Source organism: Ixodes scapularis, unplaced genomic scaffold (assembly GCF_016920785.2).
Source record: "Ixodes scapularis isolate PalLabHiFi unplaced genomic scaffold, ASM1692078v2 PGA_scaffold7__128_contigs__length_106722199, whole genome shotgun sequence".
NCBI classification, from domain to species: Eukaryota; Metazoa; Arthropoda; class Arachnida; order Ixodida; family Ixodidae; genus Ixodes; species Ixodes scapularis.
Window position 1 is genome coordinate 5162148 of NW_024609882.1, and position 19521 is coordinate 5181668.

The following is a 19521-nucleotide window of genomic DNA, read 5'->3' on the forward strand; positions in this document are numbered from 1 at the left end:
TTTATTTACCACAAAATGGCTGCTGATAATTACTTATTTTTAACTTTTTGTTTTGTATAAACAGCTGACTTGGTGGGTGACAAGGCATGACAAGGTGAGTGACTCTGTGTGATTCTACGCGACACGGCTTTGCCCAACCTTTCTTGTATCTATGACGTCAAAGATAAAAATACAGTTCAGAGGAGTCATAACCCTCGACCGCGGCGTTAGAAAAGAAGAGGAAGCGAACGCGATTATATTCGAGCCCCACCCCCTTTTGTTCTTTGTTTTTCCCCCGGCCTTCCCAGCGACTTTCCCGCTTTCACGTGTTTGTTGACGACGCGACTGGGCTTTGTGGTGAGCATGCCTGCAGTAATCTGAGAAAGTTGGTGCATCCATTGCAGCAGCGGTGAGCTTCCACGCGAACTCTCGGCACGTATGCCGTCTTTGCTTTCGGCCATGCTTCTGCGTCTCTTCAACTGGTTTCTGTTCGCGGCCGAGCTGGCGCGTTTGGTGACTCGCCTCGCCTACACCTTGGCCGAGTGCGCTTTTCGACTGCTGGTGCCCAAACAGAAGAAGAACGTCGCCAACAGCGTCGTTGTCGTAACCGGAGCCGCACGCGGCCTGGGACGCGAAATCGCCCGCATATTCGCCGAACTCGGGGCGAAAGTGGTGCTGCTCGACATTGATCAGGTGAGCTTAGGTCGATGCAAACAAAAGTGGGCACGCACTGTTCGAGTCGTGGTATTGTAGTAATAACGTATTTATATAACCCTGAGGGGTTGCGACGTCACTGAAGGATCGTTGGCTCGCACATGCGGCCTGTGGTGCCGTGTTACTACAAAAAAAACAACATTACATTCAACAATGAAAGTAGCCGGCATACGAATAGAAGATTGCACTTTTCGCCAAACTGTCAAACAAAACAAAATTAAGAAGCAAAAAAAAAAAAAAAAAAAGTTCATGTAGCACGTGTAGCCGTTACCAAAGGTGTTTTGTTTGTTTTTCGAAGAAGTTAACCTTGAAGACGATCATTCTCGTAGTCCGATCTCGTTCCTCGCTCTGATATCGCTTCCATTCGTCGCTTTTCTTTTTCTTTTTTTCTCGCTCTCTCTCTCTCTCTCTCTTTAAAAAAAGTGCGGCCGTTTTGTTATGGAAAGGAGCATTCTTTAAATCGGATATCGCTTCCATTCGTCGCTTTTCTTTTTTTTTTTTTTTCTCGCTCTCTCTCTTTCTTTCTCTCTTTAAAAAAAGTGCGGCCGTTTTGTTATGGAAAGGAGCATTCTTTAAATTTACTTTAAAAAAAAATTACTTGAAAAAAGTTGGATGTTTTTGCAGCGGGGCAAAAGATAATGATATCGCCTTTACGGCAAACTCGTGACAAGAAAAGAAAAAAAAAAAGGGGGGGGGGGGGGGGGGGGTTACTATGATGAGAACTTCCTGGTTTCTTTTCCTCCTAGGGAGTCCGTCAATTTCTTGATTTTCCTCTTATTTCGTGTATTATTTTCCGATACTTTTTATATTGTGTAATTGTACAGGCCTTTTGTAAGACCTCAAATACAATTCCCACTTCTGCCAATTATGTAAAGGAACATACCAGCCCATTGCTTTCATCTAATCAGTAGTCATCCAGAACCTCTGATATTTTTAAATTCTTTATTGCACGCCAAATTTCAGAAATAAACTTGGAAATGAAACATCCTACTCTCTTTGCAAAATACAGGGAAAATGTGTTCCAATTTAATTCTGAATACTACGCACTATTTCTACTTTTTACGAACTGGTGACAAAAATAGAGGGGTGGATTGTGTTGCTTTCTGTACAACTTTAACAGCATGTCTCTAAAGGCCGGTTCAGACATGTGCGTTTGAGTGCGTTGGACTGTGTTGCGTCGAGAACCGAAAGCGAGTCGCCGGCACATCTGTACTGCTTCGTATGAAGCGTGGAATCCAATTCAAGGAATCATCTTGGTACGCGATATAAGCAGCAGGGATGTCCTGGTTTCTCGCTGCCACAATGCAGTCAACCACAGTCAAACGCAACTGTCTGAACCAGGCTTAAGACGGTCCGGTGCCTAAGTTTGTGCCCTTGAACGAAACCCCACAGGCTCGGAATAACGAAACCGCCAAGAGCATTCGGTCGGATGGAGGCAAGGGCTTCTCGTTCACCTGTGACGTGACGGACGAGGACCAGGTCAAGAAGGTCGCTCAGAAGATTGGCCGACTCATCGGAGAGGTGGACATTCTGGTGAACAATGCGGGCATTGCCCAGTCCATGCCCATCCTCAACATGAACCCCAACCAGATCAGACGCACCATGGAGGTTAACACTCTTTCCCACTTCTGGGTAAGTGTCAATTAGAAGCACAACACGTTTTGCGTCTTATGCCCTTTCAAACAATGCAAAGACAAAGGCTTTAGCAGCTCTCCTCTTTGTCTTGCAAACACAGAAGAAAGCAACTAAAACTAGCAATAAAACTTGTAGAAATACAAACGCTTAGAAAATGCAGCAAGTTACTTTATTTATTTATTTATATATTTATTCATTCCCTCAGGACCTAAAGGCATTAGAGGAGGAATGGGCTATAATGTCCGAATAGCATACATAAAAAAAAGGCAGGTTAACACATAAAAAGAAAATGTTTAATCAGAACACAAAACATTATCAGAAATAGCATCTTTAAGTGTGCAGGAATACAATTCCATTCCAGCAATGTCACAGGTAGAAAAGACTGATAAAGACGTGAAGCCTGACAGTGGGAGACGCCTCCTTTATTTTGATGATTTTTTTTTTTTTTTAAGAGAAGCTTGTGCAATGTTGGGTTACGATGATAGGTCTTGTGAAATCAACACGGACAGGATACTTTTCTGCAAACTGAGAGATCGGACAAACCCAAGGTTATTTTCATTGCTGATATGGTAGATGTGCGATGATAGTTATGAAGTTACAGTTATGAATTGGGCAGAATGGTTTTGAACACATTCTATGTATAATGTGAGCGTTTTGTGGGGGGGGTCTCGGATAGTGGCGGTGTATTCCAACTTGCTATTCGGCTCACAATCATTCTCTTGTGGTTCCGAACCGCAGACCATCCAGGAGTTCCTGCCAAAGATGTTGGAGCGTCGCAAGGGGCACATTGTGGCCGTGTCGTCCATGGCGGGGCTCATTGGGGCGGCAAACTACACCGAATACTGGTATGCCGTCGCATTCCTTATTTGTAGGCACGTGGTTAGTGTTTCAAAGACGGGTGCTTTCGATTTGTCGCTACTAGTACGTAAATGTCAGTGTGATTAGTGAGAGAGCTTGAGCCTGCTGCCTTATAGGTTCTTTGGCATCGTGGGCTCCCCGCCCCCGAAAGATCCTGCTTTCTCATCATGTCGTAAAACTGCTAGAGTCTAGGGTAAAAGGATTTAGAAGAACTTAGGAGTCAAAGGAAGAATATGCAGGATGAGGACACAATTAACATTCATCAGCTCACTTGCACTCTTTCTTTTTCTTCATGCACTGCGCAAATATCAGTGTCGAATTCTATGTGTGGTGTATCTACAATGTAAGTTGGAAGCTCACGTTTTGTTTAACTTAATCTACTGTACTACACATTTGTCATTATAGTGACATTTAGTGCATTTTCTATTGCACAAAGTATGTCACTGAAACACGTCTAAAATCAGTACTTGTCCCTGATGGTTGACTTAGTTTGCTAGGTTAGGCAAGCTGCAAAAACAGCCGTGCACAGCTCAGTATTTTTATTTGTGTGCCCATCTTTCCGGCAAATGAATGTGCATTTCAGGATCGGATTGTACCTTTTGGCAGACATAGCCTCCTTCCACCTGAACATTCCGAAGACCCGACATTTCTTTTGTTGGCCTATCTCTCCTTCGGGCTTTCTTGGAGGCGTCGCTATCACTTCTCCAATCTTTCCGATGCTATCAGGTGCCCGCGGGAACCGTGTTAGCGCTTGCGGGAACCGTCGCACAATTGTCGGATAGCAGAAGTGTCATGTTTTTGCATGGCACTTCTGCTTTCCGCAATTGCCATGTTTTCCTAAACACAGCATGCAACCGCTCTTTCGGGCGCAAAACTGAAGTTTTGTTGCATAGTCTGCGTGTAGAAAATTAGTCTTTTCTCGTTAATAGGGGCCCTATTGATGAGAGTACCCCACTATATTTACATATTTGGGGACAAACTGCTGTTTTTTTTTTTAATTGTGGACAACTCACATTATGGACAATTTTTAATGGTACAGAGATGTCCACTTTAACGGTACATGACTGTTTATGAAAAACCGATGTTGGAAACAAATCACATAGCTGTATAGGGAGAATTCACAAGGCTTCGCGCTTCAATGTGCTTGGCGAGCGTACGGACTCGTACGGAGACACATTTCTACTTGTCAATCTTGGCAAGTAGAAATGTAGTAGTAGTAGTATGTGGAATCCTCGCAGCTCAGCTTTTTATGTTCTTTTTTTTTAATGTTTGTTTATTTTTTGCTGCCGTTTAGTGTTACCGAGAAACCACTCCAAGGAGAAGGGTGCAGGTGGCGAGGAAGCGCAAGCCAAACATGACTACTCTAGCGCGAGTGGCCTCATCGCCCCTCCGCGCGGAACGAATGTGTGTCCCCTTTTGGGACAAAAAATGGACCCCGTCGCGGGAGGGCAGGAGGGTTTTAGGACTGAAAATATCCCCAACGTAAACAATGGGCATGTGTCATCCGCATTCCTTAGTGAATCATTGTAAAGAAGTTATACCCACAAGTCATTGTTGTCACCACTGAATCGCCATCGAAGTCAACAGCCGCCATCAGGGGGAGGATTTTCGACACCTGGCATCTCTTCCCACCCCAGCCAGAATGTTACTGTCGCTGTGCACGTTCTAACCCTAACGTCTACGTGCTCGACTGAGCGAGCGTGCGCGAGGACAGCCCTCCAAAGACTCGTACTCTCGAGAACTTTCACAGTGGCACTGGGAGGACGCGATTGCATGGAGTGTCAGCCAATTGAGTGTGTAGCTCGATGATGTTTCAAAGGTAGAGTAAATGGAATGAACGATTACCTCGTACGTAAAGCAAGTGCGATAATTTTGCTAGCCCTTCGCACCGACAATTGTAGCCGTACCCGTTTACAATTATAAAATTTAAACAATGTGTTAAGTGGTAATTGAAGACATGCGGCGTATGCAATGCCACCTATTTTGCTATCTATCCCTTCGTAAGTTCCTAGTTCAGGTATCTGTTTCCGTAAACAGATAAAAACAATACCCCGAAGTGTTTTGACCGAAATCTTTAAAGCATGCCAGGCACACAAGCCCCCGAGGCTTCACCCGGCTCGTAAAAGCAATGTTCAATGCCTCAATTTTCAATGTGTGCATATTGGGAATTTTAGACGTCGTCCCTTCCTTCAATGGCAAATATTTTTGTTATTGACGTAAAAGGCTAGCAATTAGAAAAGATTCGAGGCACACCGAAGCACTTCTTATCAGTTGTAAATGCGAAAGCGTGAATGTCGTTCTTGTGAAGTGGCCGCGCCGCGCTCCAGAGTATGGCTTGAGCGGGCTGTCTCTGGGAAGCCCTGACAGCCAAACACTTCCTTTTCCCGGCGCAGTCTGGCGCGGCTAAATCTGACGTGGGCACGTAGTACCATGGAGCGGCTTGCCTTGAAACTGACATGCCTCGGCCATTGGGAGTCTCGTTCCCTGTAACTACGCGTACCAGCCAATGAGATTTCGGCTTCACTAAGAGGCGAATTAATTTGCCGTTTGGCTCAGCTTTTCGCACGGTTTCAAAGCTGGGATACCTCGGATCGCTGCTTCACTTCGTTCTCTTGGGAGGGGGGGATTTATCTGCTGTTTGGCGCGGCAGCTGATGACGTCTGCTCACTCCATGGGACAGTTAAAGCTTTCGCATAAAAATTTACGCCCATCTGTCAGAAGCTGATCGCATGGGAACTTCGAATCTAGCCGAGTGCTTCCTGTCTGTCGATGTCAACCGGCGGCTTCATCGAAGCCTCTTGTCGCAACAATCTGCCAATTTTTTTTTTTTTTTTTTGATTATGTGCGACGGTTGGCATGAAATAAATGTTTATTTGAGCAAACTACACTTGTAATCAGCTTGTTTTCGAACTCGCCACGACACAGCTAGCCGTACACAACACTTCCCGTAAATCGCAAATTTGACAATGGCATGGTGGCCAGGGGGCAGTTTTCCTTCCCGTGGTGCATCGCTTCGAGCTAAGTAAATACCTCCTTTCAATACTTTTTGAACGGAAATGATCACTCCCTAAGTATTTTACAACTAATGAGGACTTTGAGGGATCAATTATCAAAGATGATTTTAGTTCCCTTAGGTGTGAACAAGGACTAATAGCTCTTCCCTATGTTTTGTACAAACATGATCAGGTTATCCTGAGCACAAAGCTAGCTAAAAGTGAAAAAAGAAAATTTGTTTCATTGTAATATTCATTAATATATTTATTTTATTTTGAAATACTGTCAACCCTCATTTGGTTTCTTACAGAGGAGAGTTTTTCCTAGTTTGATCTTCTGGATCAGAAATAAAACAGTAGCCTTAAATTAAAGGGAAGATGGGGTACTTCTACATTTGTAGAAAAAAACGTTTGAATTGCATTCATTTGGCCTTTAAAATAACAGATATCACAATTATATTTCAATGCGATGCGCCGGAGAGCCATACGAGCAATTTCACAATAGGGCTGAAGCCCCGCCTCCCTAGCCTTGGGCAGCCAAAAGATCCGTCGATGATGTCACATACAGCGACTGTCTTTCGCGTTTTTCTCACGTTTAACAGTACTTGCGCAGCAAATGGTATGGGTATTCGGGTTCACGGGGTAAAAATACACTAGAATTCACTTCTCTTTTTTTTTTTTTTCAAGAAGCTCCGTAGCTTCCTTTTAAAGAAGAAACAACACAAACACTCGCATTGATAAAGGTAATGTGCATCAGGGCCGTACCCAGAAAAAAATTTCGGGGGGGGGGGGGGGGGGGGAGGTTTTCGGGGACAACGGCGGCCATTTTGAAAGTGTCTATTGTCTTATTTTTGCCTATGAATCATGTGCATCGGTGGCATATAATGGAGAGTTACAGCAAACCGGAGAACCGGTCCCGGTTTGGTACCCGGTAGCCGACCGGCGCCACTGCGCGTGCGCAGAGGTGGAGATTAAAATCGGCTGGCTGCCAGTGCACCGACCAGGGCCGTACACAGAAAAAAATTTCGGGGGGGGGGGTCAGAACCCCCTAACCCCCCCCCTGGTTACGGCCCTGGTGTGCATCATTCGAGAACGACATTACGCCCGCAGTTTGAAAGTACCAGAAAACAAGGCAAACAAAATTATATACACCAGTTTCCTTTACAAAACGTTCTTCGACATGTTTCCCACAATGTTGCCAAGAGTATAAAAGTGCTCCAAATTACAAAAAAAAAAGAAAATGCTGCACGTCTCTTCGCACCCTGCAGCGCTTCCAAGTTTGCCATCATGGGGCTGATGCTGTCCCTGGAACGGGAACTGGCCCAGTCGGACGAGGGACGCAACATCCGGCTCAGCACCGTCTGCCCCGCCATCCTGTCCAAGGGCTTTGAGTGCACTGGGCTGCCCTTCCTCAGCACCTGGTAATGCCCCTGTTCCCTGACAACCGGCAGTTGTCCCTTCTCTACAAGGTGTTTCCGAGCTTTATTCGGCATAAAATATTTGTATAAATAAGCCAATGACCAGAGTGCAATGAAATTTTCCCAAAGATGTCTGTAAATGATGCATTTATCATGCAAAAAATTCTCTCGGGAGAAAAAAAAAAAATCTTTAATGTTAAAGAACTTTATTTTGTTTTCTTTGCACACAGAAAAACGGTAAAAACAGTCTGGTTTACGCTGTTACTCACAGATGGCACCACATGGTACAAAATAGTGAAAGCTTGTTTGAGATGAATACCGAAAAGCAGATCCAAGCGTGTCTATGTGAGTATCAGCGTCAAGCAGACTGTTCTACTGTTTTTCCCCTTGTGCATAGAAAAAACTTATAGCATCCTCGATCATCCGCACCGGTGCGCACCGGGGCACTGAGGTGCGCCCCTTCATCTTCGATCAAGTGCACCGGTGCGCACCGGACGACCTCGATCAACGAAGCGCACCCTCCCGGTGCGGCTTTTCGTTGCCCCAACGCGCACCAAGAAAATCGGCGGTGCGCCGGGGGGCAGTCCCATCAGGCATTGCGGCCAGGAGCGGGAATCGAGGAGATGGCGGGAGTAGCAGACGCGCAGACTATCGAGATGGCGATCTTGCAAAAACGAACACGCCTCGCAGCTGCACTAGATGATTTCCTCGGGTCTTCTGACGGCGAGACGACGAGCTTCTCGCCATCGCCGCGATTACTGGCGATTGCTGCGATGGCAAGGAGCGTCCGGAAAGCATGAACTTCGTGGAAAGCCGCGCGAGGCGTTTCGATGACAGCGAGGTACGGCTATTATCTGGTGTTTCGTTTTCTTGAACCAATAATGGTGGCCAACATATATATGTGGAATTGTCACCCGCTTCGTGACCCCATCGACAATCACGTCCACGATGTTTATTTCTGTGAGACCGTCAAATCCGCGAGTACAGAATAGAAGAAATTGTCAGCAGACGGGCACCGTGCGCTGACCTGCGCAAGAAAAAACGAACAAAACGTGAAGTGACGCAAGGTGGAGCTCGTCGCGGTGCACCGGCGCGGCGCAGTTTGTCCTCGATGTTGCACCGACATCGCGCTGCACGACCGAGGAGCGCTGTGCACTGAGCTGGTTTCAGGGCGATTCCGGTGCGAGTTGATCGTTTTTTTAAATCCACATTAATGATGGTGGCTTTGGTTTAAAAACTTAAGCCAAACCATTTTATTTTTATTTCTCGCCTTTTTATATGCCGGATGATATTTTTTATTGGAAACAGATCTTTAGAAAAAGGCGTCTTTACTGCTACGTGAATTCCGTCTTCACTATACATTTCTTGAGCTCGGCGGACAACCTTCACAGTCTGGTGAGTAATAAACTAAAAACTTGTTAATTCACCTTTTAATTAGTGAAAACAGACATATGGTTTCAATTAGAAGCACTCTGAGCATCAAAAGCGATTTCGTTATAGCGAAATTGTTTCTTCTTAATTATCGCTTTTATTGAAGTTTGATTTGGTCCCAACCAAAATGCACACATTTTTAACCGGTTTATTCTAAGTGCATCAGTGGCCGACCACGCTTATTACGAAGGCCGCGGTGCTAAAAGCATGCAAGCCTACACGAAGGTGCAAGGAGGCCCTTGCGTTCCCTCCCCCTTCTTCATCGAGGCATGCCCTCAGGTGGCCTACTCGTGGAAATTGAATCCAGACAGCAGAGTACTGCACTCCTTGCGTTGAACTCTGTGTCTGATCACAAAGTGACCACTACACCTTATCGTAAATGCAATACTATTCAGAGCGTTATTTCTGAAGATGACCTAATCAAGTCTTCCGACACTGAACTAGTTGAAGGGCTCTCTGACCAAGGTGTTGTAGCTGCGAGGCACGTCTCCCTGCGTCAGGATAAGAGCGGAAAACAAAACATATACCGTATTTACTCGATTCTAAGCCGGCATCGATTCTAGGCCGACCCCGCAAAAACAACAAGGCCGAAAAAAAAAAAAAAAAAATTCTCGATTCTAGGTTGACCAAAAAGTATAGGAAAAACACCATAAATTAAACACAGAACGGAATTTATCTGCAATGTACAGCACTATTTCGGTCACTTATCCGACGGCATGCTCACGGTTAATGTCCGCATTTTTCCTGATCATTCGTCGTCCTCACTCGTATCTTTGTCACTGTCCACTTCCCACAACGCGTGGTCATCCGTACCGTCCAGGGCATTCGAGATGCAACACTTTCGGAACGACTTTACTATCAGTTCCGCCGGGATGTCGTCCCATGCGGCCGCGATCCAGCTCGTGGTGCCTTCCCTTCCGCGGTCCTGAGAATGCCATTCTTGTTGCCACACATGCAAAGAGCTGACCACGCTGCTTTCTCCAGCGACGCACATTTTTTTCGTCCACGCCGAAGTCGCGCTGGGCTTGCAGGTTGGACGAGTGTTCAGCAGCCAAGACAACTTTCCTCTTAAAAGCTGCGGAGTAGTGGCATCGACTGGTCGATGCCATAGCGTCGAGTAGAGACGAACGTTCCGTGCGTTCCGTGGTACACAGCGTATCTTCCCGAAGTGATGTAGACAAGATGGCGTCCCGCGGTCATGGCGGAGCCGGATCCTCGTATCTAGGCCGACCCCCGAGTTTCGGATTTAATTTTTTTGGAAAAACTATCGGCCTAGATTCGAGTAAATACGGTAGTCTTAATTTATGATTCCACCCCTTATCCGAGGCTGTTAGGGCGATCTCCACTGCAGGGTTAGGCCCTATGTGCCTAGTCCTCTAAATGTTTCGAATGCCAGAGGTTTGGCCATGGTTCCCAGCATTGCCGTGGAAAAGCCACTTGTGCAAAATGTGCCAAAACTGACCATCCCACAGGATCCTGCACACTGTGCAAACTGCAGTGATCCTCACCCTTTATACTCTCAATCCTGCAGAAAGTGGAAAGAACTCAAGGAAAATCTTTCCTACCCAGAGGCACGCCGTCGCTTCACATTCTTGCACAAGCGCTGCTATGCGCAGGTGGTGCAGCGAGGGCCTGCCCCACTGATGGTAGCAGTGGCAACCCCAACGTTCCTTCTGAAATATGGGAAGCCGCGGCAGTCCCCAGCTGAAGATTCAGCTTCCGGGGCGTGCAATCTCGGCTGGGTGGTCTACCGACCGTCCAAGCCAGAGTGCGAACCCTCGCGCTCCAACAGGGCAACAGCCTTTGTCTTCTCAGGCAGTTTTGCAAACCAATCCGGAATCTCCTTCCAGGGAGAAGGGTCGGCACTCTCGCCCACACTCCCTGGAGAGAGCATCATCGAGAAAGTGGCATGGCTCTCGTGCCACTCCTTCTCACTCCACAAGGGGCAGAAACGGATGGACTCGTGCGACGCCCCCCGCCCAGCACCTCCTCCGCCCCTTTGGCTGGGGTTGGTCGGGGAAGGGGGATGGCGCCCCTTTCCCCAAACCTACCCCAACCTGCATTAAAAGCCTCGCCTCAGGAAGCAGAGGCCACGAATGAGGGTACAGGAGTCTCCACTCGTGCATCTGAGCAAGACGACATGGAGTGGCAGACTTCTAAGAATAAACACAAAACGAAAAACCTGTAATCCCTTCAATGTGACATTGATTTTTGTCGTCATGTGCAGCAGATTCGGCTTTTTACATATTCTTACCTAGTTATACTTTTTGGTTTAGCAACCTTTTAACTTTTCCTTAGAGGAATGGCAAACTTTCTCTTTATGCAGTGGAGCTCCCGCGATCTTTTACATGATATTGACATGTTAATCTTTTCATGGACGAGCTACGTCCTATTGCTCTCTCCTTACAAAAGACACATCTTGGTGATCATCATAAGTGAGTGTTGCGTTGCCATCAAGTTTTTAGGAAAGATCGCCCTGCATCTAATTCATCTGGTGGAGTGGCCGTGGTTGTTCAGAATAGGGTTCCCTGCTCTCAGGTTCCTCTCACTACGCCTTTTGAGGCTGTGACTGTGCGCCTTCTTTTGGACTGCCTTATCACTGTTGTGTCTATTTATATATCACCAAGCATTCCACTGCATCTTCATGATCTTCAAAGACTTCATTACACAGCATCCTCACCCTTTTCTAATTTTAGGAGATTTTAATGATCACCATCCCTTGCGGGGTAGTGCCTGTTAGGATTCGCATGGTGCAGTCCTTGAACGGTATTTGTCATCATCTGGGCTGTGCCTTATGAACAAGAGAAAGCCAACCTTTTTTAGTGCAGCTCACAATTCATACGCATCTATCAATCTTTTTTTCTTATCCCCCTCATTGTTTCCTTTATTTACGTAGAAAGTTTTGAATAACCATTTTGGAAGCGAGCACTTTCCAGTCGTCCTGGAGAGTTCGAAACTGGAAAAAGCAGATTGGAGTTTTTGTAGCCTAAACTCGGACCTGAAACCTCGCATGTTCCAGTCCTTAACACATGATGAAGTCACAGTATACATTACAGAACAGATAATTAATGCTGCTTTTTGTTCCATCCCTCAGACTTCCTTTAAAATTGCCAAAAAATGTAAGTCATGGTGGAATGATGATTGTTCCACCACCAAGAATAAACAGGATAAGTCTTGGGGCATATTTCGCAGATATTTTAATAGAGTTTCAGTGAAATAGCACTCAAGCTCGTTGGACTAGGAAGCGGGCCATGCAGAAGTCTTGGAAAGGATATTTGTCTCATATTAGTAGCTATGTCCCAGCAAAGGAAGTGTGGGACTGACTTAATGAGGTTAAAAGCAGATATCGCTGTTTCACAGTTCCTCTCTTTACATCTGCGTCCTCATTGCATGACTAGGCTATTCTGTTAGGTGCACATTTTGCAGCCGTTTCGAACTCCTCGCACAACCCTTCGGCGCTTTTGAAGTTTAAATCGGATCTAAAGAGAACGAAAATCAGCTTGGCGGGAGGAGCTTCCGCACCCTGCAATCAACCGTTCACAATGGTGGAGCTGCAAATGGCTCTGAATATCCGGAAGCAATCTATCTCAGGTCCTCGTGAAGATGCAAATGGCTCTGAATATCCGGACGCAATCTTTCTCATGTCCTGATCGCATACATTACGAGTTGATTCATCATTTACAGAGAAATCACACTCAGCTCTCCTCGTTTATTTTAATGGCCTGTATAAAGATGCATACTTCCGTACCGAATGTAAACAGGCAGAAGTGATTCCGCTATTGAAGCCTGGAAAAGACCCTTCCCTCCTGACAAGTTACAGGCCGATAGCATTGACAAGTTGCCTGGGAAAAGACGTATGAAAGCTTAGTTAACAAGTGTCTTGTTTACTTTCTTGAACAAAATATTTTGGATGTAAATCGGTGCGGGTGTCGACCTGGACGCTCCACAACCGACCACTTAGTTTGGCTTGAGACTTGCACGGGAGGCATTTGTGAACAGGCAGCATTGTTTATAGGTATTTTTCGACTTGGAGAAGGCTTACGATACTACTTGAGGATATGGCATCCTGCATGACCTTTTTGTGTGTGGAGTATGCGGCAGATTGCTTAACTGTATTAAAAACTTCTAATGTGTTCACTCTTTTTGCGTACATCTAGGGACAACATTTTCTGATTTGTTTGTTCAGGAGAACTGGATTCCTCAGAATGGAGTCCTGAGTGTTATCCTCTTTGCTGTAAAAATTGATTCTCTATGCTGGGTCATACCTTCCTCCGTATCATACTCCCCTTAATGTAGAATATGTTCAAATTTCTGTTGCATTGTGTAATATGTCTAGCTGTGAAAGGCTGCTACAGCTAACCATAAATTAAATGAATAAATGGGCAAATGAAAATGGTTTTAAGTTTTCTTCAGAGAAAACAGTTTGTGTGCCCTTTTCTTTGTGGCGTGGGCTTTGTTTAGATCCGATTCTTACTTTAAATAGAAATAACATTGCGGTTAGAGCAGAGCATAAGTTCCTGGGAGTGATTTTTGACCGCAAGCTTAACTTTGTATGTTGCATCAAGTGGCTGAAGCAAAAATGTTTACAGGCGGTGAACATCTTGAAAGTTCTTTCACTCAAGTCTTGGGATTCCAATAGGAGGTGTCTACTTCGTTTGTACTCTTCTCTTGTGCGATGGCGCCTTGGTTGTGGCACTATCGTGTATGCATCTGCCCGGCCGTCTGCCTTAAAAATGCTTGACGTGTGCATCACCTTGTGTTTCGCCTTGCAACCGGTGCTTCTAGGACATCTCCTGTTTTAAGCCTGTATGCTGACTCCAATGAAATGTCCCTTGAAAAAAGGTGGCAGTATCCAAGTCTGGTTTATGCTTACAAGGTGTTGTCGGAACCGAGCCATCCAGCTCACAGTAGTATTCAATAGTCAAAGTTTTGTCATACTTTCAACCATAAACCATCTGTTTTTCGACCCTTGAGTTATCATTTTGAGAACCTCAGTCTCCCCCTAACCTGCCTCGTGAGGGTGTTCATTTCCTAGAAAGTGCATGTAATATTGCTTCATGGGATATCAAACCTATAGCAATTCCAGAAGATTCCGGCCCCCCCCCCCCCCCCCCCCAAAATCTTCCATTTTGCTGGGACCTCCTCCCCCCTCTCCCTCATACATCTTTTTGTCATGGGCGGCCCCCCTCCCCCCGAGACAAGCTCCTGGCTACATGCCTGGTCACCATGGCAACGAACACCGAATGACCTTTTCGGGCGGCGCATGTATAACTGGGGGGCGTGTTAACCTCCCCCCCCTCTTGCCTATGCTCACGCCGCATCACGGCGACAGTCTGCGGCTGCTCATTACTAAAATGTTAAACTTTAGCTAGCAGACGGCATTCAGAAAATCGGCATTCGTTGCCATGGTGACGGCGATGAAAGCAGATGGCCTTTATGCTGTGGAAGAACACTGCGGTGCTGCAATACGATGTGCTTGCTGAGGCCCTTCCTGCATGATTTTTAATGGATGGACTGCAAACAAAATTAGTTTAAAATAAGGACTTAACGCAGAAGGCTGGTTTTCTCCAGTGCCTCGTAATTTAACAAGCCTTACTCAAAAAGCATGTTTTTATGCCAGAGTTTAGGGATAGTGTTTTTTTTTCAACAACATAAAACTGAAGTATCAATGTGCCGAATAAAATAATGGCAGCAGAGGCGTGTCAAACATAGGTCCTGCTGTGGCAAGGGAAAACGCTAATTTCTGTCACAGCGTTTTCTATGCTCCAGAACTCGAGAACAAGAAATATGGGAAATTTGCGGTTTGTTTTGCTTTCCTTTCTCTTACTTTCCTTTCTCTTAGAAATGCCCCTAAAACATATATTTTTATTGCAAAAAATATAAATTACGCACTTTTAGCCTGCCCCATTTGAGAAGAAAGCACCCATACATGTATATATGTAATTCATGCGGGACCTTCCTGGTTCGTGTCCATAGGCGGCTCATGTGATCTTGGCGCACCTCTTCCTTCAGGTTCCCGAGCATCTTTCCATCGATGGACGTGCAGGTGGCAGCCCAAGAGGTGGTCACAAGGATCCTCAGGGAAGAGGATGTTATCATCCTCCCCGCCAGCTTCTCCCTCATGCACAGGCTCTCCCTGTAAGTCGGAGCCAGGTGCTACTTTGCATTAGTAGCTGATACTTTCTGCAAGTGTGGTGGAATTCCCTTAACATTCCGTCAACAGTGTCTCCTTGACTATCGTGCAATTTGTTGTTGCCAGCCCGGTGGAGGGATTCCACCTATTTTGACAGATTCACCTTTGAGTTTAAGCCAAACATTGTTATTTAGAGGTAGCGATCAGTCTTTTCAGGATTTATTTTTCTTCCAATTCAAGAGTTGTTTGTTGTTTTTTTTTTTTTGGGGGGGGGGGGGGGGGGGGGGGGAGACAGGGAGGCAGGCCTGGCCTGCACTAGCAAGCATGGCAATTCTCGAGAATCTTCGTTGATTTTCCGGATTCGGAGAGCAGCAGTGGGTCTGATGATGAAGCCAGGTTTATCAAATTTTAGTTCAATGACCTGTGGTTCTCCATATTGAGAAACAAACTGCTCAGCCCAATGGCACGTCAGTCATGAGGATTGTCTTGATTTTTGGTAGATGAATATCTTGAGCTAGAACTCTAGTTTCTGCATAGTTTGTTTTGTTGTGAAAATGAGGAATATATATAGTATAACTCAATTTTATTGCATGCTTTTCTTTCAATATATAGTCATGTCTTTATGTCTTTACCTGGTTCAGATTGATCTGGAATGCAATAGACCATATACAAAAAGCAGAGCGCCATCTAGTGGAGTGCCGAAGAACATGCTCCGTCTCACCAGTTGGGTTTGGCACTTGCAAAGGCCAGGGCGCGAAAGCATAGCTCTGAAGAGTCCTTCTTTTGCACAAGCACTCGCGCAAAGAAAGCTCTTTCGAAAACCAGGCGGCCGTGCCCTTGCCTTTACCGGCACTTGAAGCCAAATTTCAAGCTCAAGTGTACGTCCGCCATGTCGGTTGCGGCAACAAACCAGCGAACGGTGGGGCGACGAGCACATACATGCGCAAGAAGAGCGTAAGACAATATTAACCCTTAGCTCGCCGGTGTGGTTGAGGATTGATGACTGTGAGCAGTAGGCCTCGATTGTTACCGACAACGCCACGGAATTGACAAACAGCAGTGGAATCTCGACGGAACAAAAATGGCAGTGCACAGAGGGCTGCCAGACGTTTTAACAATTTCTTGATGGTATATTGTGTTCGAGAAATAAAATTTTGCATTAGAATTTGAGTCTGCTTTGATGCTTGCATAATTCGAAGGCCCATTTATTTAGCTTAATTTCGATGTATGGCATCGTATTGCAAACGTCGGACAAGACGGGCATTTTTCCCATGGTCAGGAAAGAGTTAATGAAGTGCACAGATGGAGTACCAACTCACAACCAAAGTTTTTTGAGGCTGGTTCACGCACTTGCATTTTGTTGCAGCCGACTGGATTGTGCTTCCGCATGCTTCCTTGTGATCGCTGAAGGCTCTGTTATACTCCGATGTTGAGCGCAGTGAATGCAGCGTAACGCAAAATGTGGACCTTTCGTTGGCCGGCAAGCGGGAACTTGATATCTGCAACCAATCAATATACGTGTGTGCCGCGCAACAATGCATTTGCTATGCTAACGTCACAGTATAGTGGAGCTTCAAAAGGATGCTGAACCGAAATTTGGATTTCGCAAAATAAGGCTGCAGGAACGTTGAATGGTAGGTTACGAACTTCAAAACATCACTTGTACATCGCTATCTCAAACGGATGGCCGTATTTTTGGAAAAGAAGGGCACAATCAAGCGATGTATGTGACGTCACGATTCTCTTCAAGCATTTGAGAATGAAGGGAAGCGGCCTCGCTTCGCTTCACCTGCTCGAGGGGACGAAGCAAAGAGGAGAGGGAATTAGAACCGTGACGTCACGTGTCTCGTAGGCCTAGTCAACCGTGTTCAATCTCACACTTTTCCAAAAATACAGCCATCCGTTGGAGATATCGCTGTGCGAGTGATGTTATTGGGTTTTGCAGCATTCCGCCTATCGCTCCAGCCTTGTTCTCTGAGCTCCAAATTTCGGTTCAGTATCCCTTTAACGATGAGAGGAAACGCTGGCGCCACCTATGATGTGACCCTGGAACTGCATTTAACTAGAATTTCTAGCGTTCCACGGCTACCCCATAGTTTGCGCCAGCGTGTTTTCTCGTCGTAAGCAATTGCAGACTGCACAACGTGTTCAACTGCAGCCAAATGCAAGCGTGTGAACCAGCCTCTGGAGTTTGGTTGTGAGGCAGTCCTGTGTCTATTCATTTCACTTACCTGTCCATTTTCCATTAGCCCTTTTTCTATTTACGAACGCAAGCCATCTAAGGCCTCCAGTCACTCCGTCTAGGAGTACCTACCAAGCTTGTTGTTGTCAAAACTCCCGGGACAACGAATTTGTGCAGAAATCGCCAAGTTGAAGACTTGAGTTCTTTTGCTGCGCTATTCACATACAGGAGGGGATCGGTGAGGTTTACCAGAGTATTAAAAATTACCGGAAAATCTCTTGCAATCCATTTGGAGAACTAATTGTAAAATATTTCACCAACGTCGCAAGAATCAGTGATGTGGTGGAGATTGTTTGTTCTCTCGTTAGACCGGAAATTCGCAGGGACACAAAGCTGCAACGGTGCCTCCTTTCGGCGCTTTAATAAAAATATGTCTATAGCCTCACGCAACGGCACGAGCACAAGCTTTAACCCGTACCCTCTCGCACGTGTGTGTTCCAGGCTTCTGCCCCACAAGGTTGGCAGGTTGGTGCAGGAATATCTGGACTACATGGTCAACCCTTCCGTAGTGGATTGAGCAAATCCGGAACTCCCGGAGTCGGTCTGCAGTGTCCAAGATCCCCTCCGCTAGTGTCGGAGGGAACAGCGCCACAGTCACGAAACTGGTCTTGCGTCGTCTCCGCCGGTAGCTCTCTTCAAGCACCGGAGCCTTGACGTCAGTGCAATCCACAAAGTCATGAGAGAGAGAGAGTACAAAGGAAGGGTCATGTCTAGGGTACCGTGCCAATGTTCTGTTTGTCTCCGTGTTTTGTGTTTATTTTTGTAACATTTAGGTGTAACAGTTGTTTATGTGTCGTATAGTGTGTCCAAAAAGAAAAACACTTAGGTTTTTTTGTTTGTTTTTTCACTGCAAGAATAAGCTATGCGTCATTGAAATTGAATTCTCCTTCAAAGTGTAACGCTAGAGATCCAGTTAAAAACTAACTGTTGCCTTATTCAACAGCCGTAAATGATTTTCTGGAAATCTCAATGGCAAAATTAGTTCCGTGCTTGGTGACTGGTGCCATTCAGCTTTGTGTATTTGAGGACTCTGTTAGCCGCCATTTTTCCAATTAAAATTTTTTTAGACAGTTCTGTAAATTTTTATAAAGATATTGATTAGTTTTGGAACTCTGGCACCTGTTTTGGACCGCTAGTGTCCCATTTGGGTGGAGAATGAGCATTCAGCAGTGCATAGTTTACTTTTCTGATAAAAAAAAAAAAAATTTATGTACATTTATTTTTGGGTCACTGTGTACGGAGCATCTCACGGTACAGCAGCGTGTCCACATTGCTGTAGACCCTGAGGGAAATGATGGCAGCATTTTTATTGATCGAGAAGATCCAGGCAGCTTTACGGGTTGTAGTTTTTGTACGGAAATTATGAACATCTAATTTTACCGTAATTTGACAGCTTTTTCCTTTTTCTTCGTATGGTTTGTACGACCATTGTGTGCCTTTAGTGCCCTTGGTGCTCGTAGAACTCTGTGACATTGTGCAGTCGAGGGTTCCAGGATGAAGGATGTAATGTCCTTGCATTTTATTCTTGCTATTTACTCATTTTTCGATTTATTGCTCTACTGAATTCTATTTTTAGTGAAATTCTGAATTCTTATTAAAAAAAAAACTATTTTTTTTTTTGTACAAAATGTTTGTTGCTTCAATACTGTTGACTTTGAAAGTATGTTCCTGTGAAATAAAATAGTACACTTGCAAGATGAATTTCTTGTGCCGTTGCTTTACCTCTTTTATGGCCCCGTTATGTTCTCATTTTGAGTCTAGATGTAAACACCTGTTTTACATCCAGCCGCCAAAAAGGTTGTGGGTAGTACGTTTGTGAGCAACCTTTCGTTTACAGCATTCAAGGTTGCATCTGAAGAGGCAGTGCTGGCAGACTAGTCCTTGAATGTACCATTACTGACACAACTTATATAATTGAAACTCTCAACGTTATGGACACTTTTTTCACTCTCTAATTAGTCATTTTTTAAATGGCAACATGTAACAGGAATATTCGTGACTTGATCATAGTGTGGAAGTGGTTGCGTGAGCTAAAACAAGATTAAAAGTTACTGTATAATATCTCCTCGTTACATGCTCGAATCCGGTGAGCTGGTTTCATTTTCGTCACGGAACAAC

The 19521-nt window shown here is 45.3% G+C and overlaps 1 protein-coding gene across 2 annotated transcripts; it reads left to right on the forward strand.

The window, feature by feature from the left end:
* The first annotated feature begins 69 nt into the window (after positions 1-69).
* On the forward strand, positions 70-19104 carry LOC120838565 (short-chain dehydrogenase/reductase family 16C member 6). 2 transcript variants are annotated; one of them, XM_042286423.1, is made up of 6 exons: positions 70-94; positions 2086-2325; positions 3067-3173; positions 7448-7600; positions 15041-15166; positions 17845-19104. In XM_042286423.1, exons 2-6 carry the CDS (start codon positions 2254-2256, stop codon positions 17918-17920), a joined length of 534 nt encoding a protein of 177 aa, XP_042142357.1. In that variant the 5' UTR covers positions 70-94; positions 2086-2253; the 3' UTR covers positions 17921-19104. The 2 variants fall into 2 exon arrangements, with proteins under 2 accessions (XP_042142357.1, XP_040064484.1); XM_040208550.3 differs by lacking the exon at positions 70-94 and adding an exon at positions 165-672.
* Positions 19105-19521: the final 417 nt, after the last annotated feature.